This window comes from Scomber japonicus, chromosome 7, assembly GCF_027409825.1.
Source record: "Scomber japonicus isolate fScoJap1 chromosome 7, fScoJap1.pri, whole genome shotgun sequence".
In the NCBI taxonomy this organism is placed as follows: domain Eukaryota; kingdom Metazoa; phylum Chordata; class Actinopteri; order Scombriformes; family Scombridae; genus Scomber; species Scomber japonicus.
In genome coordinates this window covers 9,018,001-9,044,665 of record NC_070584.1, presented here as the reverse complement: position 1 = coordinate 9,044,665, position 26,665 = coordinate 9,018,001, and the positions used below count along the sequence as shown (strand labels likewise).

General features: G+C 39.1%; 3 protein-coding genes across 3 annotated transcripts; 1 reads left to right on the top strand and 2 right to left on the bottom strand.

Moving 5' to 3' along the window:
* Window positions 1-43: 43 nt before the first annotated feature.
* tmem45a (transmembrane protein 45a) lies at window positions 44-5,628 on the bottom strand. The gene is made up of 6 exons (XM_053322389.1): window positions 5,424-5,628; window positions 2,724-2,931; window positions 2,352-2,564; window positions 1,389-1,573; window positions 1,160-1,302; window positions 44-1,009 (listed from the first exon to the last, which is right to left on the bottom strand). Exons 2-6 carry the CDS (start codon window positions 2,917-2,919, stop codon window positions 913-915), a joined length of 834 nt encoding a protein of 277 aa, XP_053178364.1. The 5' UTR covers window positions 2,920-2,931; window positions 5,424-5,628; the 3' UTR covers window positions 44-912.
* Window positions 5,629-9,763: 4,135 nt separating this feature from the next.
* Window positions 9,764-13,764, bottom strand: lnp1 (leukemia NUP98 fusion partner 1). Its single transcript, XM_053322339.1, has 4 exons — window positions 13,609-13,764; window positions 11,092-11,325; window positions 10,235-10,333; window positions 9,764-9,934 (listed from the first exon to the last, which is right to left on the bottom strand). The coding sequence occupies exons 1-4, from the start codon at window positions 13,762-13,764 to the stop codon at window positions 9,764-9,766; spliced, it is 660 nt and encodes a 219-aa protein (XP_053178314.1).
* A 3,920-nt stretch (window positions 13,765-17,684) lies between these two features.
* tomm70a (translocase of outer mitochondrial membrane 70 homolog A (S. cerevisiae)) lies at window positions 17,685-26,094 on the top strand. Its single transcript, XM_053322406.1, has 12 exons — window positions 17,685-17,987; window positions 20,010-20,183; window positions 21,220-21,346; window positions 21,476-21,585; window positions 21,679-21,827; window positions 22,914-23,121; window positions 23,262-23,396; window positions 23,511-23,618; window positions 23,731-23,847; window positions 23,963-24,060; window positions 24,152-24,274; window positions 24,362-26,094. The coding sequence occupies exons 1-12, from the start codon at window positions 17,748-17,750 to the stop codon at window positions 24,513-24,515; spliced, it is 1,743 nt and encodes a 580-aa protein (XP_053178381.1). The 5' UTR covers window positions 17,685-17,747; the 3' UTR covers window positions 24,516-26,094.
* Window positions 26,095-26,665: the final 571 nt, after the last annotated feature.

Below are 26,665 nucleotides of genomic sequence, written 5' to 3'. Positions count from 1 at the left end.
ATCTTTTCAGATAACTCAGATGTAACGTATTATCCTGCACTGACAAAAGTAGGCAATTTCTGAGCCTTATGATACTATTTCTGCCTCCTGCTGGGATAACTTTGCGACACATAAGTGATCAGTTACTATTAATGTTATATACTGCAATATAGTGAGTAATTAATATAACAAATATACAAAAAATGTCCATATGTATTTCATAGTGTCTCATTAAAGCATCAATTCTGTAGATAGTCTCAATGCAACCTTTCAAACAGACAGGAAAAAGTATGATAGCTGACTCTTGGACAGCCACTAAGTTCCTTCAGATAGTCATAGACACAGTCATGCATATACAACAAAAATACTCTTGGTGCTGTTTGGTTGATTAGCAATCTGTAATAAGGTCAAATGGCAAAATAGAAACATTTAAACACATATGTGACTCAACTTCTTGACATTATGTCACAAAAAAGCCAAGTAAAATACAGGATGACATGTTTTCACATGTCCAGATGTGCTTGAGTTGATGATGATGATGTTTTTACCACAAGGTGGCACTACCTAACCCCAAAATGTCTGACAAGAAAAGTTCCATATGGCAAATGACAAGCATGCAATCCATAAAAAGCTTACCCTTATCACTTCATGTTCACTAACACTGTTTGTGCAAATTTATAGTAAAACAAATGATATGGCAGAATATATGCAAAGTGTAAGGCCACAGTGAAATAAATAGCGGTAAACAATGAGTGTAGGGCTAAAGGGAGTTTACAGCTGATTAAATAAGGCAGAGGTAGAGATATATTTCAAAGATAAAGCGTCCAGAAACTCTGTCCTTATCCTCCGTCTGTCTGTGTGGCTTGCTTGTACTGCTGCTGAAACTGAACACATCGTATCCCTGATTTGATTGTAAGCAAACAACAGTCGTCCTCATAAAATGTCATCCTCTGAGTCTGGATCCCTGTCTCTGGGTTTCAGTAGCCCCATTTCCATCGGGGGAGTCCTCTTCAATCTGGAGCGAACCACGCTGCAGAGAAAGCACAACAAAAACCAGAGTCACTCATCATACCTAACATAAACTGTTCTGAGTGAGTGCCATTAGAGGCACTCAGGCTGTTAATATATATGTGTCTGTAAAACATCCAGGACAAATATACAGTGATGAAAAGGTTCTCACTAGTTGACAGTGCAGTAGAGCACGCTCACGACGAGCATGGCGAAGGCGAGGTGCCAGGAGTAACACATGGTGATGAACATCATGTTGCTGGGATCCTTCAGGTCCCACTCAGGGCCGTGTGGAGGGTACAGCACATAACCAATCTGAGGAGAAAGCAACGTCAGGTGTTAGTAAGCAATGATGTGACAAAGACTTCTGCTTGCACGCGCTCACGTTGGTTCACATGTACCTGCCAGAACCAGCTTCCCTGCAGGATGGTGAGGGTGCAGCGCAGCAGCTCCAGAATGATGTTGCCTCGGTGGAAGACCTCCATGAAGGCAACGAGAGCCTGGCCGAAGATGGCATAGACCAGGAGCTGGTGCACGTGGACGTCCAGCATAGTCCTGCCATGGAGGTGGTACATGAAAAGAAATCCTGCAATAATAAAAAATAGACAGAAGAGGAAAGTTTTCACCCATTCATCACTTTTATACATTTGTCAATTTGTCTCATGGTGTTTTGACTTGAGATGCTTATGTAACTTTTTGTTTTCTAATTGATTAATTGACAGATTAATAGTTAATGGATTAATGGTTTTAAATTTGAGCTGCTTAAAAGCTGTTATGAATTCAGTCTATTGTTTAAACCAGAGGTCACTAATAGACGGCGTCCTATCCGGACACGTAACTGATGGAATATTGAGGATTGTTCAATTCTGTCTGAGCGTTTCTATTTTAACGGGCGCAGTTTCTCCAGCTTTCACAGTAAAAGTGTAGTGATCTGTTATCGTACATGCAGTCAGTGAGATACACAGGGAGAAAAGAGTTCATATGTGTTAAGATGTTTTGTTAGATGTTTAGATGTGAAATTACATTTATGGTTTAAATTTAAGTTAAGTTTAAAAGTATAAAGGGATTCTTTTTTTAAACTAATCACCTTATTCAAGAATCACAATCAAAAGCTTTCTGTAATACACTTTATTTCAAAAATGCCATCTTTATTTTATTTATTTGAATCCCACAAATTGAGTGTAAATACTAATGAATGAATTCTACTGTATTTATTTAACAGTCTTCAAGGTACTGTAGACAAATATTATGATGTTTCAGTCCTTCACTTGATGAAGATTTCACAAATTCTAATGAAATACCCCTGGTTTAATCCATGTCAACGAGAACAAGGACTATACAGACTATACAGTCATTTTTCTTACCTTCATTAAAGAAAGAAATAGCCAACATTAGCCTATCCAGTGCTATTGGAGCAGCCTCTGTGGTGTGGATGATCAGAGACACAGCCCCAGTCAGGCCAAAGAACAGGTACATGGTGGCATGCTGCCAGTTCATCAGATCTTCCCAGTGTTTCTCTGCAAAGTCATACAGCTGGAACCTCGGTCCATTCGCTACAAACTGTTCCAACAGCATCCCTGAAGAATACAGCAAACCATGCAATCAACACTTAGACCTGCTTAATTAAAGAGTGGATTCTGTAAACGCCTATTTGTGTCAGATGCACTGTCATTAAAGGTTAAATTGCCTCAGTGTGTGCTGGATTTATCTCCTTGACTTGCTTTGTCAGTGCTTACCGACAAAGGAGAAGAAGAGTATGACAGAGCCTTCAATGATCTCCAGACGGCGCTGGGAGGCTCTGCTGGACAGCCGAGTTGAACCTATATTCTTGTTCCTGCGGGTGGCGTACCAGAGCGAGTACTTTCCGGTCCACCAGAGCCCCGCTATCAAGAAGAAGCTTCCAGGGAGTGCGTGGCCCTTAAAGCTCCCCATGATTAACAACACCTGAATCATGGGAGGAAACAGATCTATTTAGCAGTAGGAAGGGATAATTACATCATAGCAGATTAATAATCAGGTGAAGAAACACTATTGCTGTCATCTCAGTGATTTAAATCTCAGGTTTTGACACAGCATCACTTTACTCATTATCTATAAATAACACCAGCAAGAGAAATACCACAAGGTAAATGTATCAGAACATAAAATATCATTTGGCATCATAAATACTATTTGGCAGGTATTTTACAGTATATTTTTAACACAGCTGACAAACTGAAGGAATTAGAAATGAGAAGATAAATGTGGGGGAGTGTCTGCAATTTAGTTAAACAGCGTCATTAGTCATAATTAGAGTGTGTGCTGGCGACAGCCCTTCAGCTGACCTCGGTACAAGTGTGTCTAGTCAGGGAAGAAAACCTGTGAGAGTCTCAAGGCTTACACACCTTCACCTTTCAATAGTCAAACCTGTTGGTTTTACTTACTTACTTTGCATTGTAAAAAAACAGGATTTGTTCCTCCCCCATCCATCCATCTATCCATCCATCCATCTATCCATCCATCCATTAATGGTTTACAAAAAACCCCCATAAAAGTCAAACATGCAAATTGGATCATACAAAGAACAGTCTGAGCTCTATTCTTGATCCGGTATATTTATTTACCTGGTGTGAATGTTCTCCTCTCTCTCTCTCATTTCATTGCAATTTAAAACTGCACCTGAGTCATGTGTGCTAAGGTCTGTGGGTGCAGAACAGGCTTCTGCTATCCATCCCAAAATAGTTACTCTCAAGGGTACAAAATGTACGACCGACAAAAGGAAAATGATCAAAAACTGCCATTTCAAAGCCACTCGTGTTTGTGCTCTTTCCTGTCGACTTCCTCCTTTCACTGTAAATATAAAATGACTTCAACCAGTGTAAAGATGATTTATAACCTGTTTTATTTCCTTTAGCTGTAAATCATGCTGTGATCATGTGTCATCAACAGTGAGCAGAGAATAAGAATAAGGTGCGTTGGCTGTTGGCTGTTGGCTGTACTCTCTTTTGTGATGGAGATGACCGGCAACCATGGGAAGCTTTTGAAAGAGCACATTCAATACAAGCAGATTGTTTGGGATTTTAAACTGAGCTCATCTGTGTCCGACGGCCCTCTTCACACTGAGGAAAACACTTCAGTCGCCATGGCAATCACTCCCTCATGTCACTTCACTACGACTGGAAGACTCAATTGTCGGGCTGATTTACTCATCAACAGCAACATCTGTGCTGTCTTGTTTCCAAAGTCAATGGTCCCCAATGATTTGAAGGATTTCATGAAATAAATAATTGGTATTATGTAAAGTGGAATAGATCATGCTTTCCTTGAGTGTTTGTGGTACTTTAAAATTGTACTTCACTGCATTTCCCCCACAATTTACAGTTACTTATCAATTCTAATTTTACACACAAAACATCTGTTCACTTCACAACGTACAATACATTGTCATATATTATATATTGTATTACCTCAAAGCATATGAAACATGTCAAATGAGTTTATTATTAAACATTAAAGTACTGCTTACATGTTAATGCATTAATAGTAATGATCAGATAATAAAGTATAACACTGATTGGGACCAATCTGCCCACTTCTGATACCTGACCTCCATTCTGTTGCTAATACCTCTGTATTTAAGTCACATACTGAATGCAGGAGTTTTACTAAACACTACTTATATTCAGTCTTTAAAGTCTGTCTTTTACTTGATTGTTTTGTTTAGCTATGAACGATGAAATTCAGTAGAAAGACATTCCTACAATCCTGCAGACAGTGTCAATGTTGAGATAAACTACACTTTCACTAAAGTAATTGTGAAGTCAAGTCATGGGGTGTTGGTATCTTGAAGATAACACGATGTCTATCCTTTCTGTGGATCCATGTTTAGTCTTCATGGACTAAAAAGGGATAGAAAAGGTGAGGCTATAGCAATGACAGACATCAGATGTGTGGCCTGACGGGATCTGGACTTTAAAACCAAATATACATCTAAAAATGCAGATTTTAAGGAATTTCTTCATCTGCCTCAATGTGCTGAGACTTTTTTTTTGCTATGGCCAAGCAAACAGAAAGTGGAAAGTTAGTGAATGGTAGCCTATGTATGACAGTTACAAAACATTAAGAGCTCATGAAATATCTTTTTCCATGTGATACTGGAAACAAGATTTTACCATCCAAGAATTATGTTATTATTATTTGATCATAAAAAAAAACTTTGGTAGTTTGCTGAAGTTTGCATAAATGTAAACTGCTGAATCAGTCCAACATAAGAGTTTTATTAGACCTTTTATAGACCTATATATATATTTATGTTTTTTTTTATTGTAGGCATACTTTTTATAAAGTGTAAAGCCTTTGGAAGTAAAGGCCTGGCTGTACATGCACCATTTACTGTACAGGATGCAGTAGCCTTGAATTCCTTTATAGTAAAAAGGAAAAAAACGGGGAGGTCTTACCCAAGCAGATTTGTTTCTGGATATGAAAAGTTGCTTGAAGTATCTTCACCCAAAAAAAATCAGAGCATCTTCATTTTCCAATCAGATAAACCATTTTTTTCCAGTAGCGAAGAAGAGAGCTTTCTCCTCTGTTTCTCAGCAAGACACGAAGTAAACATCAGCTGTCTCCTCCGGCCCTGGCTCCCCGCAGCCTCCAGTCCAGACCCGTTTCACAACCTTTTTTTTCCCTTAATTTTTTCGACTCTAAACACTTCTCCTCCAAAAAACGACGCCATTGGACGACTGAGGTGAGCTGGCGTCATCGGCTCGTACTGTTATTGGCTGAAGTCCACGTCAGTCTCAGGTGTCCACGTGTGCACTTTCACTCCGCCCGCTCGTGCTCGTCTCGAGTCCCTCCCTGCTCGAAGGAAACCGCTACTTTCCATCCGGCCAATGCAAACTGGCCCGGGACAAGATCTTCGGCACGTACACTGCAGCTGGAGAGTCTCCGAATGGACAGACAAGAGGCATGTCTCATAGTGAAGTTGTGTCATACAGTCCAAACTGGAGGGAAACTACTCTGAACTACTCTGAAAGTATGCAAGCTACTAAACATCTGAACTATAGCAAAGATACCCTCAAGAGAGTTAGCTACTTGGAAAAAAAACCCTACTGGGATGAATTAGGGTAAAATGGGACATTGATTAAAGTGGGACAGCTAAGCTCCAGTGCATGTATCTCTTTTTCTTCAGACTGCTAGTTTTTTAAACTAAAAAGTGTGGGTACGCACATTTAAGAAAGTTTGCTGCTTATAAATCAAAGTGTTTCTAAGCCTTAAAACTAGTGTCCCACATTACTAAATCTACAGTAGGGAATATTAATATAAGTGCTATGTTCCTTTTGAGTACAATATCCAAAAATTGTCTTCTGATTTAAAACAAGCAAACATTTCAGGGATTTCATAATGATATAAGGGTTTGATATAATGTATTGGATTCATATGTAAATAAGGTAAACAAGTAAGAATTGCAAAACGTGTCCCACATTACCTCAATCTACCCTACTAAAATTATAACACATAGGCTGAAGCCTTTATTAGCTTCAGCCCCTAAAAGTAGCCAAACTTGAAGATATCGACTGAAAAAATACTGGAATTGGCCCTTAAAATACCCACCATGTTTATATTTTTTATAATAGAATATAAACTGCTCCCAGGTTGCTAAAAAACCCATTCTTCACTCACATGTACAGCCCTGTTTTTCAAGATAGAAAGTATGTTTAGTCAAGCACTACCTATGTAAAATCATGTGGTGGGTGTCTGTGTTTTTAACCCTCACTCTTCAACATATAGTGAGAGTTACAGCACTCATTACTTCACTATAGTTATCTGAATTTGCATGTAAAACAATTTAAAACATATGATTAACAACACAATAGCCACAATGAGATTTTTTAAACAGCTGTAACTAATAACATTGACAATGACGATGAATGTCTGTTTCTTGTGTAAGCTCCAGTGTTCTGGTATTGTGCAGGCTTACTTACATGGAGTGGAGCCATGATTAATATTATTGGTTACGCCTGTGTTTCTCATACTAAGTCAAAAATGTCTGCCTTGAGAAAAGTTGAGCTATTATAGGATTTTTTGAAAAATGTTGAATACTTCATTACTCCCTTTGATGGGCTGTAGTGTTAAAATCTACACAAAGGAAGCACCATAAGTTGAGAAAACTACTGTAAATGATATATATATATATTTAGACACAGAGAAGTGGGCGTTTGTTGAAAGTAAACCAAACATTTATTTAGCGAGGGAGTGTCACATCGGTGGGATTTTTATTGAAGAGTGTACAACCACAGCAGTCACAGGAAAAACAGTGCTGTGTGTCGCCAGTCTGTTCTCAGGAAAACAGTGAAGATAACGGCTGAAGGCTGGCGCTGCCTCGGGCTGGCTGTGTGTCGGCCGTAGTGTCGCTTCACCCTTCAAAGCCTCAGTGGTGTGATGCGGGGCTTATGCAACAAGTCTGTGATTTTTGGCTATGAGTAAAAATCGTTTAAAAATGTAGGACAGCAACAAAACGCTCAATATTTCACATGTGAAAGACAATTGAAAAAAAAACAAACAAACAAATGTTCCACTCACCGAAAGGACAGTAAACACAGCTTCAATCAATGTCAGTGAACACTCATAATAATACAAATCTTACAATCTGTGTAGCAGTTGGTTGGTTGGACATAAACTCAAGCAAGATCACAGCAGATTACCAGGATCTATTGGTTATTGACTGACTTATATGACTTATATTCAGCTAAATATGTAGTATGAGTCACATGAAGCAATAATAATATAGTGATTAACATGCTATATGTGGAAAGGTTACTGTTTATATAGTTGTAAGATAAATTTATATACAAGCAGTCCGATTTCGTTAGACATTTTGCACATGCTGTAATCTCTGATTTGGCAGAGCAAGAAGCACAACGCAACAGAGATGCTTGAAAGCTCAACATTGCAAAATTGACAGTGGACAAGACTTTGCATGCAAAATATGTTCGCATGCAAAACAACAGCAGAGATAAGGCAGGAAGACGGAGTGGATGGAAAGTGAGGAATGACAGACAGGCTCACTGTTTCACTGTTTCATGCTTTTATAATTTCAGAATAAAGATAATAGATATAGCACTTTCAGATTAGCAAAGCTGCTCATCATAAAGTATTATAACATTAATATTTAGTTCTGTCATTAATGTGGGTTGAGCGTAGAGTACAGTGCATGAAAAATACTGGCTTCAATTAGTTTGAATATGCAAATACTATTGACAATTTGAGGTTAGCCTGTAACTCAACAGCAGAGGACAAAGGAGAGGTCTTGTTTTCAGGATGCTTTTACCATCCGTCTGTAATCAAGAGCTGTCAATCAATCAACATGGTACAAATCATGTGGATCTGCTCAAAAGCTAATTTGGTTCATATAACGCCAGGTTCAATGTCCCAACAAATGTTTTGAACACTGTTGAAATCTGTATAAAAAGACAAAATCTCTCCTAATAGAGCCAATAATACAAACAGAACATTCTGATCTTATAAAAAAAAGAAACAGCACCCAACAAATAACAACTTCTCTTTCTTTTCTCTCAGGGTCTGATAACTCTCAAACAGCATCCAGAGGCCTCTCATGACGAGGGATGCACTACATTAAAGTCACCTCCTTGAAAGTTTCAGGTACTTCCTCAAACAGCAGGAGTTCATGCAGAAAGACTGAGGTGTGAAGGAGTTCGGGAAGTCGGGAGGGTCACACGGGCATGCGTGCGTAGCAAACAGACGTGCAGGACCGTTATGGGACATGGATGCGGGACGATGACCAGTAGAGGGGCTTCGGCATTGACACGTGGATGTGGCATGTGGGACACTTCTGTTTCTTCCACAGCCATTGCTCCATGCACTGAAACACAGTTTGAAAGAGATTATCGCGTGTGTTTTTGGAACCCAGGCTCAATATTTATGACTTTACTGCAGGTATTGATCTTCTTCACTGATGGCAGCAGGTCATTTCATACATACTGACCTACAATAAGTATGCAGCACTGACCCTGACCTGTGGCGGTGAGGACACTGCTGTCACATGTTTTACTGTTTTTTTCACAGACGGCATTGTTGATGAAGCCCAGCCATAAAAAGTTATAAAACAAAAAGTATATCAAATTTAGACTTTATGAGTTTGATTATTTATTAACTTTGAACACTGAAGTAATGATTGAACACAAACACACACATAATTCGGACTTCATTACACTTCGAAGCACAAATCCTCAGACTCTATCATTTATCAAGTGACATGAAACAATGAAGAGGAATATGCAACTAAGTCACAATATTCACACTTAAAACTTATGTTGTAGTTGAAATGAAGATGAAAATATTAAGCTTATTCTTTATATTCTTTGCCTGTGTTAAAGCAGCAATATATGTCAATATGACAGCAGGTAAATACAGTCTAATTCAAGCAGGAAACTTCAAGTACAGCTAATTCCTTGAACAAATAACATATACTCTGATTTTTTCCTAATAACAATGTTCAGCAAGTTAACACTTTTTTTTATAATTATGGCTTATTAATTCTCACTTTGACACTGAAGAGAAAGAGCAGTAATGACTCCAAAGCTGACACAGCAATAGAGCTCACACAGCAGTTTTACAGGATCAGGTCAGGCACATTCAAGGCCCTGAGATTTCAACACTTGCAGGTGACATCATATACTAAGTTAAAGTTCAGGACAGATTCCTGATGTTTGACCCATGGCTCCCAACCCTTCATCTTCTCCTCCCAAAAGGAATCACATCATCCTTCCTCAAAATGATATCAGCGATGTCTCCGCAGGGAGAGTTGACGACGGAGTGAGTGCTGCTCCTTCTCCATGGAGATGGGTCCATCTGCCGACATCCTCCTCCCACCTGAGGGTCTCTTCGCCCGACAATCGGCTGCTTCGCTGCTGCTGCTGCTGGGCCGACACTGGTCTAACCTCCGAGCCGCCTTCAGCGCCCACCAAACGGAGATATCACAACCGGTAAGTGTCAAGTCTTCACACCATGGGAAAGCTGTTATAGCGCTCCATGCTTCCACAGAGAGAGAGAGCTTCAGGGGCAGGCGGACTGTTTTCATACCATTTCACATCATGCATGTCCAGGAATGAACTGGCTTCATGCAGCGGGGGTTATATCTCACATGCTGGGAGTGAATAAGTGAAGACTTTGCAGTAGGGAGGTCAGGGCAGTGTAAATACAATGCAGAGAGGAGACATGCAGTGGATCAGACTTCTAGAAGGTGTTTTACCTCTTTGTGGAAGCGGTGTGTACAGTGCAGCTCTTGAACTGTCCCTCCATTCTTACGCATGTCCTCATGACAGATCAGGCACAGCTTGTCATCATCAGCCTGCAAAAATTAAGGCTTTTTATTTAAAGTCCAGATCCTGATCAAAATGAACTGTTATACTAAAGTAAACAAGTTTTTACAGTATGTATAATGTGTCAATGCATGCAACATTAATGCCTAGTATTTATCATATAAAAGGCTAAAGCTTCAAATTTGATGACTAAGATCAAACACACAGCTATGATTTGGAAAGCTTTGTTGGATGCAATACACATTTAACCACAAATTCCTCTCCAGAAATCTTTTAAGTTATCTGAATAATACATTAGCAAATAATAAATATACTTTATGTGACAGTTAATCTAAGCCTTGCGGTGAGAAACTGGCTTGATAACAGCAACAGCAAATGTTCTAATCATAGTAAGTTAAAAACAAGATTAAAGGATGGAAAAATTAAAGACAAAACTTATAGAAAATATGAAATGCTAACAGTAAAATACAGACTACAGAGGTAATGTAGCTAGTGCGAAAAAAATGTGAAATGTTTCACTCTACAAGTCGTCATAATATCACTGCATAATATGAGCTTTTGGGACGTGCCACGCAAGTTCAAACCTGCCCATGATCCTGTCAGTCCATTTAGACAATGCACCTATTAAGGCCTCTTGAATCTTTAAGAACTTCATAATACCCAGCAGTATTAGTGAAAGACAGAATAGAACAAACCTGATTGACCCTGCAAGGCTCATCAAGAAAACTGTGAAAACTATTTGAACTTTATTGTACTTTATAATCCTCTTGCTCACCAGAGACGCGGCCCTCTTATCACGGAGGTAAAGTCTCCTCTCAAAGGACTCTGCGAGCTCTGGGATTGTGGTGATGCGGTTCTCGGGGATGGCCGACTTGGGACGGCTGTTGTCGTCCGAGGAGGAACGACGAGCTCTCTGGTGGGGCCTCATTTCCCCTTTCTCCTCTCTTGTTTTAATGTGGCTGGGGGTGGGTGCCATCGCTGCTGCGTGGAGCCGGTTCAACTTCATGGCATCTAATTGTGACTGTGGATCACAGAGAGGGACAGTTACACAACGTTACACTGTTACACAACGTAAAAACTTGACTCGACTATTTACATGTTTCTCATTATAGCAGAGTAAAGAGCTGCTGTGAAAACAATCATGACTCTGCTGAGCTTTGTCTCTTAATGGGGTTAATCACTCCTAATATTCTTAAGTAACAAGCAAAGCACCTGCCTAATTATAGGAGCATGGCCTTTTGACTCCGGTCATCAGTTCACAGATTATTCACACAACAACAATAATCTGATTGTTACACTTTTTTGGAGTACGTGTTGCTAACAAGGTATATTGAGGATGAAGCCTAAATGTAGCAAACACAATGTGTAGATTTTTTGTTGGTGTGAGGTGAATATTCTGATGATCCAATCACTCATTCGTAAACTTAAGTTGATGATTAAAAGAACAATTCAAACCTTTACAGCAGGACATATTTCCTTAAAGCAAGGTTTAATTGAGATCGGGACCAAAGTTCACCTGTTTTATCTAAATCAGGGGATAGGGTACCTGCATATAAAAGAATAAAAAATCAGGTGGTGCTTGGGCACAGTTCCAAAATAAACAGTTCTGCTTTGCTTTACACAAGTATAATGACAATAAAGTTACAGTTAAAAAGTGATATATTTGAATCAATAACCCTGACCTGAGGAGACTGGGTTACATATCAATTGGGTCATGAAGCTTGTTTGTCCTCTGGCTCACATGCAGGAGTTGATCCGTGCTGGCAGAAGAACAGACTTTCACATTAACGCAAATCCAAATTTTCAATTGAGCTGCATTATTATTAAGGCCATTAGTGCGTTTGTTTGACAACCCCTGGTCTGTATGAAAATATGCTGCTTTTGTTTTATATTACATGCCAAGTAACTCATCATCATTTACCTTATAGATAAAATCAAATCGAATATTTAAAACCTCATATTATTTGTTGAACTTGATCGATTGAATTAAAGTGGAGTAACTCATACTGTAGGCATTAACAACCTACATTATACAGATGTTGCCTCTGATTTTAATACATCCATCTTGCTGAAGTGTCTAACTTGAAAAGCTACTTTAAGTGTGCTGCTGTGTGGCTGCCAGTGACCTCTGACCTTGCTATGAAGGGAGGCAAGCGCATATTTAATTCCCTTGGCAATGGCAGTGAATAGAGTAGCACGCTGCTCCATTTAGAACATGTTGTCTGGCATCTAAAAGTTCGTGACTAAGAGAGAGCAGGTATTTCTGTAAAACTAATACGATTTCCTGTAAGGGAGTATGTTTGCTTCAGCTGGAAAGTCACGTCTCCCAAACTTACATCATCACTTGTTCACAACAGAAAACATATCCAAGACAAAACTTAAACCTAGGTCTGGATTCATTTGAAAAGTTTATGTGTGACAGTATTTGCACAACTTTGACCCCACTGGCTGACATAAAGTAATACAGAACTTTGAGAACAGTAAATATCTGACACCAACGTTTTTACTCAGAGTGTTACTAATTTGTTTTTTGGAAGTTTTTGTGTTGGAGTTTTGAATGTAGCATAACAGCAATGAGTAAAGTTAAATAAACGTATGTATGAGTTGCAGGAATATACACACGAGTATATAGTCAATTAAAGTGTGTGTGTGTGTGTGTGTGTGTGTGTGTGTGTGTGTGTGTGTGTGTTACAAAACAACAATAAAGAAAGTTAAATAAAATTATGTTTTTTGACTTGCAGCAGTATGTGCAGAAGTATATAGTCAATTTAAGTGTGTGTGTGTGTGTGTGTGTGTGTGTGTGTGTGTGTGTGTGTGTGTGTGTGTGTGTGTTTGTGCGCGCATGTACATCTGCAGGCATTATTGATGTGACACTGGTCAAGGCGAATTACAGGTTAGGACATACACAGGCCTACCTTGTCTCCATATTACTCATACCAAAGTGTGTGTTTTCATGTCTGCAGATAGTAAAGTGTGTTTTATGCATTAGTCTGTACTTATTGTCTGCCAAAATGTAAATGAGACCATACTTTCTTTCTTTTTGCCTTAGTCTTTGTTACAAATCTTCCACACTAACATGTGTGATTTTGATGCATGTTGATACAAGCAGAAGTATTTGTTAATTTATCTTCAACCACTTTATATCAATCTGTTATGCTGTGGTCAAACATAGCTTGACTTTTTTCTTTTTTTTAAAAGGTAAACTGGAAACAAGTGTTTTGTTTAAATGCCAGAACAAACACATATTGAGCAATAAACAGCTGAATCCACAGGCATGCATCCATTAAACGCTGCTGGTCCTTACCACAGTTGGAAGCGATCCTCTTCGATCAGCTTGTCCTTTTGCAGGTCTTCTGAAACTGCGTTTTCTTTCTCTGGAGTGCCCAGATTCTGCTCCATGGCCCCAGTAACTACTCATCCATTTTGTGAAGTTGCCATCATCGTCATCATCATTGTCCATCATGATGGCCGGCAGGAGCCTGAGAGACATGATGGAGTTGTATGGAGAGCCTCTCGATGCGACAAGTCCGAGCACAACAAGTGAAAGTGCGATCCTGGCCGAGTGGTACAGAGAGTAAAGACAGTGCTTAGCTGACCTACTAAGCCTCTGACTGACTGGCAGTTGGTGTGGCTGCTCTACTATACTACTCTGTCCCACAAAGCAAAGGTAACTGACTTCATTTAGATCCCTTTTGGTGCCTCAAGCTTTGTTGCTGCAGTTGTGTTATTCTTAGATGAACCAAAATAAACTGCAGAGCTTTTGCTCAGGTCTTAAAATAAGTGAATCCCCTTTAATCTAGTTAACTTCACTGGTAGAAAGTAAAAATGGGGGTGATTGGAAGGCGAGAGTCAGGGAGGTACGGCTAGAATTTTGGCACTGGGTTGTTGATGTGACCACCGCTTTTAATCTTTCCATTACAGTCATGTGCCTGGGGGTAGACAACTGAAACTCCAATTTCCCCATACTTTCCACTCGTTGAGTACATCAAACCTGTCAATAACTATGGAGTGCAGGCGTATGTGTCTACTGCTGTGAGCTGTGAGCCTCAGGCTTGTGTTATACAGGACAACAGGGGGGCATCTTTTCATATTACAGTGGATATGACTGAATCAGACTGTTGTTCTTGTTGTTCTTGATTTTGTTTTCAGAGGTAATTTTTAATCAAAATTGTCAAATACAGTTGTGATGAGAAAAATGCACCTGTGCAGTACACAATTTCAGAAATAGGAAAAGCAGCATTTGCACAAATTGGTATAAAAAACTTTGTGAACATATATTTGAAGGAGTTGCACTGTAAAATGAGGTGCTGTTCATCTGCCATGTATCATTTGATTTTGATTTGAATTACCTCAAAAGAGAATATATTCTACATGTCATAGAGCCATTGTGAAGTCCTTGTGTATCTGGAGTGTCCATTACAGGTCATCAAAGTGCTCTGAAGCTGAAGTAAGAACAGCTGGCTGTACTGAACATGCTTTAATAAGTCCTGCAACTATAGAGATCAAAAACACAACATGGGAAAAGTGCAGAAACTGCAAAGTAAATATTAAACATATAATCACTTAAAATAGTTTAAAAGAAACAAATAAAAAACTTGAACTACCCAAATCATTTCAACACTTTACTTTAAGTACTCCTATTTAGCAACAGTATATAAAGGATAAAAATGTATTGTTTCTTACACACATGTAATATAGCTGTGTAACAAATAATTATAACTCCTATGAATGATTTTTTATAAATACATATATACATAAATACATTTTATATTATAACTGTATTTTACTCTACTGTATATACATACAGTTATGGGTTCCCACAGCACGAGTTTTAGTAGTTGACAGTGTGTTGATAGTGTGTTATAAACTGAATAAAATAAATGTTGACATATCAATGCTAGATGGGCTCTTACTGTCACTACAAAATCTTCCTTCACGCCTTCAGAGGGAAAAGTTTCAGATGCTGGAGTCTTACTGAAGGGAATAATCTGGGCAGACAATGTTCTGAGATCTTCATGCTGCTTTCTCATGTAACCTCAGATGACTGAGAACAAGATTACAGTAATCTGGTGTTCTCTCCAGAGATGGGCTAATTAAGGCAAATACTAATCATATTACAGATTTGGGGGGTTTGGCTGAATTTATATGTTTTGTAACATATTTAAATTCTTTACAGTGGTTTTACATGATCATTTACATAAACTTATAAGTCACAAATGTAGAAAATGCCTGCAAATCTAGCTGAAAGACTAGAGGATCAGACCTGTGAATGACACTATTGGCTGTGATCCAGCTCAGTGACTTATTATCGACTGATTTAACTTGCTGTCTCTGTAGTTGTGTGATTATATAGGGTATTACTTAAAGTACTTGGTGGAACTTAAATCAGTCAGCCAAAGGTCAAGATTAACAACAAGATGCATAAACTGTACCCACACAGAGATCTGAAATGAATCAGATTACATGATCTAACTGGAATAATTTAATGTGATTTACATTTTCAAAGTGCAGGTTGCTCACAGATTATCAAATATCTTGTTTCCAGCGACTAAAACTAAGCCAGGCTGAGCCAACAATAGCAGGCACATATTACAGGAATAACAAGCAGAGTCAGGAATAGCCAGAAGATCAGACCACCTTATTGGAACCTCTATACGCAGCCCTTCTGACCTTTGTAAAACAACAATACTGCTCAGCCAGCGAGGACACACCACACATGCAAAACACACTTATTGTGTCTCATCACGTGTCATAGTTTAGTGGCCAAATTGATTTTGTGGCTTTTCAAATCAAGCTACTTTGTCAGTATAGAATTGATTCTTTTGATGCCAGTAACATGTTTTGAGTAACTGGGACATTTTTATTTTATTTTTAACTTGGTATTATAAACCCATTTTTAATATCAAATTGTATATTTTAATATGGTACAATTTCAGGAACAGAATTGAAACAACAGCAGAATGTCTCTGAATTGTAGACCAACTCTTGAGGGAATAGTTGCTCTAATACATACCTATGTTGCTGTGAGTACAGGGCTCTTCATCACACAGGCTTTCCTCTAACCAGCCACAGCTGACTTTGAAAACTGGGCAGCGCAGGTCACTGTTCGAGGAAAGATGACCTGGGGCGAGCAGCGTCCAGACAGACCAGCCCTGTCATGGGAGAGAGAAGAGACTGAAATACAAACAGAAACACACACACACACATATATTATGAAGTTTGTGAGTGTTAGTGCTACAGCTGAAAAATAAGCATTTGTAAATAAGATTGTCTATACTGTAGAAAATTACACTATACTGTAGCCCTTGTGTTTCATGACATCAATAAATTAATTAATGTCCTCTAACATACAGGCACATACAGAGATAATCATGCAACTTTTTAATTGAATTGATCACCTCTGTAGAAGATTGGGAGAGAGTCACAACACTGCCACCTGGTGGCTGCAGTCAACCTGCATACAGGCAAAGAAAAACATTTTTCAAGACTGAAAAATGATTTTATTTTTTAATGGTTTAAAACATTTCCCCAAAAAATATAAAAGGTAAAATGTTTTTTAAAAAAAGAAAAGTGTTTTACATAATTCATATCACATATAAAACTCACACCAGTTGTTATGTTGCCCTATCTATCTGTGTGGTGTACCTGGGATCAAGCAGAAATAATAGACTGGGTAGTCTGTGGATCACATTTCTCATAAAAATAGCATGTATGCAAATTACTGATGAATGGTAAAATCTGGTGAATAACATAGTGTTCCAACATAGGCCTACTTCTCTTGTGTATAACTTTACAAAAAAGTGTTTCCTATAAAAAGATTCAGATACTGTACAAACTGTTTAGTTCTGATAAAGTACACCACAGAGTGGATAATGCTATTATGACAGTGTCAGGTGGAGGTCATGTTTCCTGAGAGTACTGATATACACTCACTGAGCACTTTCATAATGAACACGTGTAATCTAATGCAATCCAACACTAGCCTACAGCTCTGCCATAAAGTCTATTTAGAAATGTTCAGTTTTCTGTTGACATTGACTGTTCTACTTTGTGTTTAGTACTGAGGTCAAAGTGGGTGGTGGTGGTGGTGGTGGCGGTGTAGCCTAGATTATATTGAAGTGTTCCTAATATTTTGTCCACATCAATAACATAAATTCAAATTCAAATGTGTTTGTCAATTTGTCTTTTTTTACACTTACACTGCACACTGTAACTTAGACAACAGCAGATAACTGAAACTAAAACAAACAGCTCAATATTTCTGAGTTTATATTTGAACTACAAAACGTCATACCGCACTACAAATACACACAGTGCGGCAGTATCCCATGATTCCTCGCGGTGTGTGACCTCTCAACGCACGGGAAGAAGAAGCGGCCCCGCTCACGCTGTCTGACGCACGCAGGTACTCACTGCTGGCTAGCCACTGCTCGCGTATAGATCATGGCTGCTTCAAAGCCAGTCGAGCCACAGTCCGGGACTGGACTCCCCCGCTGGCAGCTGGCACTGTTAGTCGGGACTCCCATAGTGCTGGGGGTCGGGGCGGTTTATCTATGGAACCGCAGCCGGACGAAGGAAAGGCGAGGGAAAGATACCGGAGAGCGGAAAACACCGGAAGGCAGCGCCAGTCCAGTGCAGGGCCAAGACGGCGCAGCCCGGGCCAGCAGAGAGCAGGAGGACATGGTAACTGATGCATGGACACTGAGTTTAATTCACCACTAATACAATAGCTCATGTTTGCATGTGTACCGTGTGTACGCCTCGTTCACTATGTGCGTCATTACCGTGAAAGAAGCCTCAAGGACACCTGACGTTATCGAGAGTCGGTGGCCGCTACCTTCAGGGGAGCAAGGCCATTAGCAGGCGGCTCAGCGGGGCTGGATTAGCCGGGGTTAATATTCCTGCTAGGTTAATTTAGCCTGGTTGTAAAAGCCTGCACGCCTTTAAAAGCCGTCATTGTCCATACAGAACATGCCAGTGTAACCGAGGAGTGAAAACACAGCAGGGACAACGCGACACAGGGGTTGTTTTTTTGGAGTTAAGAGCACACCTTTATGGTTTATATGTTGTGTAAATGTCATTTGAAGCAGACTAGTTTAATTTAACAGTGTGACAGGCTGCCAGCTGTCTACTTTCACTTCGTGGTGTCAAGCATGCGTAATATACACCTGACTTCTCTTGAGGAGTGTCCCGCTGCTCGTCCATTCACAGTGCAAGAGTGAAGCAGCTCTGTGACATGAAGAGAGCACAGTGTCATTAGTATGAGGTAGTTAATGAGTTACAAATGAGATCTCAATGTGTAATAATGTGGATTAAAGTAAATTGTTTTCCCAGATGAACTGCACTGTTATCAAAGTGGACATAACATTTTAAACACACCCCCTGTAATCACCCCACTGATCACGTTCATATGTTTTAATCACACTGGACTTTACAATTGTGCATTATAGTCAGCCTCCTCTGTTATGTAATTGAAGTGTTTATTGCACATTGTCACATTTAATCTTTGCTCCTGTCACCATTTATTGGTCTGTAGTACAGTCCATATTCCCTTTATACAATCACTATTTATAAGTTTTGTCTCACATTTCAAAACTATTATTATTCCATTCTATTCATAGATTGTAATTTTTCATTTTTTTTAGTACTACTTTGTTTACTGTATCCTTTCATCATCATTATTATTATCTTACTCTTCTGTATTTTTATTTTTGTTTTGTTTGTGGGAGCAGTGACACATTCTTTATATGCTGCATACTCAACAGATTCTGATTATATGTGACAGGAAACAGATTTTGACTATTTTGTGATATTAATGTGAAGTAATGGAGCAAAAATGAAGTTAAAAAACTATTAAACTATTATTAAATTAATAAACAAACCGTGCACTTTTGGAGGCAGCGGAAACCGTTTCACATTTCAAACACAAACATGATCAATTAGTCACAGTTTATTTGTTCCTGTGGTGTTTGCTAATGTCAGTGAAATGGGCATTTCTTCTCCATTACTGCACTCATTTATTTATAGAAAAATCTGAAAGCAGTTTTTTGAGTTAATGCATAATTCATCACTCAGTTGATGGTCAGAAAATCTATCCACAAAATAATATTCATTTATCATAAAGTGCTTTTGTTTCTTGCTAAAAATGCCAAACTGCACACTCAGTAAATTGTGACAATCAATTTTTACTTTTTTGTGACATTTTTACAGACCAAATGATTAGAAGAAAATAACTGGTAGTTTAATCAATTAAAATAATTATTACCTACAGGCTGAAGCCTACAGTTAGCATCCTTAAATGTTGGTGATGGCATTGTTGTTATAAATTATGCTTTTGCAATTATGTCTCTTTTATCAGATGACATTTAAAGTCTATGGTAGGGTAAAATGTATTGTAGGACTGCAACTAATATTTTAATTGATTTAATCTTTTGGTTTGTAATAGATCAGAAAATATCCATCACAGTTTCTTCAGCCCAAGGCAATGTCATAAGATGTCAAGCTTTACCTTATCACTGTCTAAAATCCAACAGATGTCCACGTTATTATGTTAAGACAATGATCGGGAGTTGCCGGTTCATTTTCTGTGCTGCAGCTCTCGCGTGTTTTTAAAGGATACTCTTCAGTTCTGGATCTAGTCTACTGAGTCACAGGAGACAGCGTTCCAGCCAATAAACACTGCCTTTTCTCTTCTCTCTCATTTAGAGCCCACTGGACCGGGCCCAAGCAGCAAAGAACAAGGGCAACAAGTACTTCAAAGCTGGGAAGTATGAGAACGCCATCCAGTGCTACACAGAGGCCATCGCTCTCTGCCCCACAGAGCAAAAGTCTGATCTGTCAACGTTTTACCAGAACAGAGCAGCAGCTTACGAACAACAGGTTGGCACCACCTTCTTATAAATGTTTACATGAAAGCTCCATATGATATTTAATAAAATAAAAATGAAAGCTGAAATGATGGCAGAAGCACTTTCCCATTCACTGAAATGAGAAAGAATGTCCAACAAAGACAGTTTCTTCTTAATGGATGAATTGTTACTGCTGGTTTTAGTCAAATATTTCTTAAACTAGGTTTGTTAGGTTTACTATAAAGTGAATTTCTCACTATTATGTCAAAGTTTAGCTACAACGACACTGTTCTTCATTCATTCATTCTATTGCTGAAATTAACAATGCAGTATCATTGTAGCTTGTTTTAGGATATCCTATTGTGTATGTTGCAGTAAAGCACAATTTCCACCTTTCTAAATGTCCTCAGAGATATTCAGTAGGCTTATAGAAGGAAAGGCACACCACTCAGTACTCGTTACTCTAACTTGAACTCAAAATGGGCATGAAAGGGCTTCAGTGCATATTAACATCCCGCAGAAGAAATACTCTTTTTACAACTTAAAGCCGGGCAAAGATGGTGTCATCTGTAGAAAAACATTAGTTTGAGGTCTTTGGTCAATGTGGAGCAACACCAAGTGAAATGTCAACACTCAAATCCTTCCACACTCATGTTTCGTCGGGTGTTGCATTAACCTTACGTTTGGCTTTTTGGTCTCCGTCTGGAAGTGTAATGTTGAGCTGATTAATCAGTGAAGATTAAATCCCAGTTGCCAGCAGTTGCATCTTTAGTTTATAAACCATTAATATCCATTCAGGCTGCAGTTTTCCAGGTGTAGCTGGTTGTGTTGGTTGTATATGTTGTATGTCTTCAGCTATCAGGATCACTGTAGATCTTGTGTGGTGAAATGATCTCCAACAGTCTGTAGTGTTATCCAGTTCAGTTGCAATTAAGCAATGTGACATTATGGAAATGATTTGATATACAGGCTTGTGCTTCTCTGGATAGTGGAAACACTTTTGGACTATACTGTGTTCTCATGCAGATATTTTTGGAAAATGTCAAAGTTTATAACTGTAATTTCAGATGAAGTGGACAGAAGTGGTGCAGGACTGCTCTCAGGCTGTGGAGCTTAACCCACGCTACGTGAAGGCTCTCTTCAGGAGGGCTAAAGCTCTGGAAAAACTCGACAACAAGAAGGAGTGCCTGGAAGGTGAAATGAGACCTCTTTTCTTTCTTGTGAAATGATTCTATTACAAACATATCTTTTTAAAAATGTGTCATTTTTGTTGTGACAAATGCTGTCAAGTTGAGTTGCTATCATTCCCTTTTAATCCTCCAGATGTCACAGCGGTGTGTATTCTCGAGGCTTTCCAGAACCAACAGAGCATGCTGCTAGCAGACAAGGTGCTGAAACAGCTGGGAAAAGAGAAGGCCAAAGAGAAATACAAGGTATTCCTACACTTTTACAGACATTAGTTTCACTTTCATTTCCTCTGAATTGTGAGGGTAAACTTTTTTTTTTTTTTAACCCTCTCTCTGTAGAATCGTGAGCCCATGATGCCTTCTCCTCAGTTCATCAAGTCCTACTTCAGTTCATTCACTGATGACATCATCTCACAGGCCCTGCAGAAGGGCGAGAAGAAAGATGAAGACAAGGACAATGAGGGCGAGGCGGCAGAGGTCACTGAGAGGTCAGAGAATATTTGCTTAGGATCAATTTAGTTTGGACATTTGGTTTTACCAGGGGGGATGGAGAAGCAGTTTTGGGCAGTGACACATTATTTAGTAACCTGTTAACCTGCTAGTTATACTATTTTTAAGGGATTACAGTTTGAATTCAGTTATTACAGTTGCTAATCCCAGTAATGCCCTGGTACTTTTACATGTGGGGGTTGGTGTTGTCTCTGTATTCAGCTAACAGACACTCTGAAGAAGGAAAAATGTAACTTGCATTACTTCCAAAGTAATGCTGTAGCTTAGCTGGCTTGCCTATATTCAGGAGTCACCTGGTGATCGTTTAGTTTAGAGAATTAAATCTGTGAATCGTAGATCGAAGGGCCAAGACTTCTGGAGTGCTTTGTGCAGTTGTTAAGGTTACACTAACACTAGTTGAATAAATTCATCCAAACTGTATCCTGCCTCTTGTTAAGCCACAACCGTCTCATTTTTCTGCTGTGTATCATATACAAACACAATACATATCATGTGTGGGTATGGAGGGTTCTGGTGGAGCTGATGGGTGAGTAAAGTAAAGTAAAGTAAAGTAAAGTAACAAGTTATCTAATGCATTACTACTTGCTGCTGAGCAATAAGTACAATTATGTAATTAGTGATATATAATCAGAAATGAATTCCAATTTTCAAGTTAGTTGCCCAACAGTGCAGAGGAGTTTGTGACATAGAACATAATGCTCTAAATGTTCCACAGGAATCACTCTGTCTGTGTGTTGACATAACAGTCACAAAATGTCCAAGAATATTGAAATGTAACGGGCAGGATGACATGAAAGCTCCAAACATTTTCATACATTCAACAGAAGAGACATTTGTTTTTATGATGCTGTGGCCTTTCTATCAGTGGCTATCTTAGCACACAAGGACAGGACTGTGAGTGTTGGAAATGTGACTTTGCTCATTGTCATGGCTATCTTCCATATAGGTTTTTTTATTTTTTATTGTTTTTGACCAGAGAGGCACATTGAAGATCTTTTGAGGTTAGGTGTTTTACTTGCAGTTTAAAAAGTGTATTAAATGAAAAGTCTTCTTTGTGTCCTTAGCTCTGGCTACCTGAAAGCAAAGCAGTACATGGAGGAGGAGAACTACGACAAAATCATCAGCGAATGCACCAAGGAGATCGAGTCAGGCGGTCGCTACACCGCCGAGGCTCTGCTGCTGCGTGCCACATTCTACCTGCTGATTGGCAACGCTACTGCCGCTCAACCAGATCTGGACCGAGTAATCAACATGCACGATGCCAACGTGAAGGTACGGACTGTTAAACCGGTTCTCCAGGTTTAATCAGATTTTTTTAACGGATGCCAGTTTGTCACAGTTTAACTGATGATTTTTATTTATAAATACTTTTGTGTCCTGTTTCTTTTTTTTTTTTCTTTTTTTACTTACAGTTACGAGCCAATGCTTTGATCAAACGTGGAAGCATGTACATGCAGCAGCAGCAGCCCATGCTCTCGACACAAGACTTCAACATGGCAGCCGACATCGACACACGCAACCCTGACGTGTATCACCACAGGGGTCAGGTAGGAGTCTGGATGAAGTGGTCTCTTTAAGAATATATTGAACTCACTGGGTGTCAGTGTTACAGGAGATGTTTGTGATGCTTCATAACAAGTCCTCTGTATTTCCTCTCTCAGCTGAAGATTCTGCTGGACCAGGTGGACGAGGCCGTGGGAGACTTCGACGAGTGCATCCTGCTCAGGCCTGACTCGGCTCTAGCCCAGGCGCAGAAATGCTTCGCTCTCGTAAGTTTTTTTTTGTTTTTTTTAAATGGTAAGATGTCTAAAGTCAACTCAGCTATCTCATGAATGAATTGTCGAGATTAGCTGTTGAGTTTGTTTCTCTGTTTTATTCCAGTACAGACAAGCGTACACTGGAAACAACCCGTCACAAGTACAGACCGCCATGGACGGCTTTGAGGACGTCATCAGGAGGTTCCCAAAGTGTGCTGAGGGCTACGCTCTCTATGCTCAGGTATGACATCAAAAACATGGATTGTACTCATTTGTGTGGCAGTTTTAAAATATTTCAGATGTTAGTGATGTGTTCAGTAGACCTTACAATGCCTTTTCTTTCTCTCTCTCTCCAGGCATTGACTGATCAGCAGCAGTTTGGAAAAGCAGACGAGATGTACGACAAGTGTATTGAACTGGAACCAGACAACGCTACCACATATGTCCACAAGGGGTAGGCGTTTTTTCCCATCAAGCGTGCATATTGTTAAAATGTCATATGTGTAAGCTAGATATCAGTTGGTAATTCTTCAATATGTGTCCAGTTTGTTACAGCTTCAATGGAAACAGGATCTCGATTTAGGTCTAGAGCTCATCAGTAAGGCGATCGAGATCGACAACAAATGTGACTTCGCTTATGAAACTATGGGAACCATCGAGGTTCAAAGGTGAGATTAAGAGCTCGACCAAAATCTCATGTTATGTCTTTTGTCTTTGTCAAAGTGCTTAAAATAACCTGAGTGTTTTCCTTCCAGGGGCAATCTGGACAAGGCGATAGAGATGTTCAACAAGGCGATTAACCTAGCCAAGTCAGAGATGGAGATGGCCCATTTGTACTCGTTATGTGATGCTGCATACGCACAGACAGAAGTGGCGAGGAAGTACGGGCTGAAACCTCCGACGCTGTAATTTTCGAGGCCTGTCGATTGCCAATCTCAGTCTTCATTGCTGAACCTAACTGTGTTAAAAAGTGCAACTGTCTGACTTACTATGATTTGTCAAAAAGAAAGAAAAAAAAAAAAAGAGTACTGGATCATAAAAAGATTTAAAAAAGGATGCACCCTGAATATTATACTGTGTTTACATCACATTAAAGGGGTTTGCTGTCATGGAAACGATGGATATATATTTCACAATCAAGCCAAGGCAGCGATTGAGGCCTCTGGTGTACTCTGTAGGTTGATTTAGGTAGGGGTCTGGGTCTTTAACAACACAGCCCATTGACACTTAATTCAGCCAGAAAATCGTCATCTTTTTTTTCTTTTCTTTTTTCTTTTTTTTTTGCTCAGAGTAAAGAAAGATTGTCATCTAGAGAGAGAAAAAAACATACATGAACAGTCATGTATACCTGTCCACATTACAAGTAACGATGTAAAATGTAAGAGAAATGGAGACGTGAACCAATTACTAAGGTTTTTGTGACACTTTTAGATCTACAGAAAATACTGTGAGAGCTTTATCTAGTTCTAATGGACTGCTCACCTGTTAATTTAAGCTGACCTGAAGGGGTTTTGTCCGGCTACCTTCTACATTGTAACATACAGCATCAGCTCTGAATGCAAGATTAAAATTATAGTCAAATGTGTAATGTCTGTGTTTGTAATGCTGGAACTGATCCCATACGGGATAAGGGCGTACAGAGGAGTTAGATTAGGATCCTGAAGTGTTTTTTTTTTTTGTTTTTTTTAAATTACAGGACTGCCTGTTGTTTTTTTTTTGTTGTTTTTTTTTAATATATATTTTTTGTGCAGCATGTTCACTTTATAAATAAATGTAAATGCAATGCTCGTGCTGTTTGAACACTAGGAACACCCTAACGATAAGAGGCTGAGCAAAACACTTTGGATTAGGAAAACATAACCAACTTCATGTCTTTAGCTTTTTTTGAAAATGTTTTTTGCCTTTAGTGTCAGAAAATGTCACGAGGGATTGGATATTCAGTGTTTGTTTTCTAGCTCACCTAAATTGATAAGAACCTGATTTATTTTCTATACTATTGTAAAATGTTTATTTTTCATGCAACATTTGGTTTCATCTTTTTTGACAGAGTAAGAAGACAAATGGTTTGATTTTATTTTTTCTCTACGTGCCCTCCTTTTTAAATGTATCCTCCCATAACCCAAGCCTTATTGTTTCCAGTCTACACGCGGTGCTGAGAGTCTTTTGGCACAGCGTATGATTTGGTTCTCAGGTAGCAAGGAGCTACCACTGCTGAAAGATGTTTTCATCCATCTAGCAGCATTATTGGCTCCATTTCTTTTAACGTACGGCATTGCCAAAGAACCAAATCATACATTCCTGCTGCAGCTGGTTACTTCTGGTTACTTCTCTTCAGATTTTAGAGAAACAAAACGGGTTAACCTCTGATATATAGATGTGATCTTCAGCTTTAGATAGCCACTAAATTTTGACTGACAAATGACACTGACATTCTTCATCAACAATATGTATGGTGACCAAAGTGAAAGAATCCTAATAAAGTTATAATTCCTGGAATTATTTTCATCTTTGCAACTTTTCTTCCAGCCTGTACACAGTATTGTACTTTTTAATTCTATGATAACACTCAAAGAACTCTTCACTGACCCTAACCCAATACTTTAATTTGTTGTCAAATACCAGATGTCCTCTCCATTTCTAAATGACCTGGACTTAATGGAAAGCGTTCTCAGGAGGTTGACTTTTGGACCTGTTAGGGCGTTAATGTAGCAGAAGCACAGGTGTAAATGAAATGAATGATGGCCAAATTCCACTCAGCTGCTTCGATTTCACGGCCCTGATAATATGTGCGCCGGCTGACGCTGTCACACTATCATGGCTTATTACTAGATCACACCCAGTGTTAATGATATTAGTGACACATAGTTTCCATACCATGACCACTGCAAAGTGTCTGTATTGAAAAAAGGCCTACAATCTACAGAAAGTCATCTCAGTCTTAAACCAAGACACTACAGATATCTAAATGGTCTCAATAACATCCAAGTTTACTGTGTTAACACGCAAATAAAACAACCTTTACATTACATTATGCAGGTTTGATATGAAAATGACAACAG

Coding starts and splice junctions, on each gene's coding strand:
- tmem45a (XM_053322389.1), bottom strand. CDS start 2,919: ATGGGGAGCTTTAAGGGCCACGCACTCCCTGGAAGCTTCTTCTTGATA. Junction 1,303..1,388: donor AGGGAAGCTGGTTCTGGCAG/GTACATGTGAAC, acceptor CTTTCTCCTCAG/ATTGGTTATGTGCTGTACCC. Junction 1,010..1,159: donor CTCTACTGCACTGTCAACTA/GTGAGAACCTTT, acceptor CTTTCTCTGCAG/CGTGGTTCGCTCCAGATTGA.
- lnp1 (XM_053322339.1), bottom strand. CDS start 13,764: ATGGACAATGATGATGACGATGATGGCAACTTCACAAAATGGATGAGT. Junction 10,334..11,091: donor TTTACCTCCGTGATAAGAGG/GCCGCGTCTCTG, acceptor TAATTTTTGCAG/GCTGATGATGACAAGCTGTG. Junction 9,935..10,234: donor CACACCGCTTCCACAAAGAG/GTAAAACACCTT, acceptor TGGGCGCTGAAG/GCGGCTCGGAGGTTAGACCA.
- tomm70a (XM_053322406.1), top strand. CDS start 17,748: ATGGCTGCTTCAAAGCCAGTCGAGCCACAGTCCGGGACTGGACTCCCC. Junction 20,184..21,219: donor CAGCAGCTTACGAACAACAG/GTTGGCACCACC, acceptor CTGTAATTTCAG/ATGAAGTGGACAGAAGTGGT. Junction 23,848..23,962: donor GCTACGCTCTCTATGCTCAG/GTATGACATCAA, acceptor CTCTCTCTCCAG/GCATTGACTGATCAGCAGCA.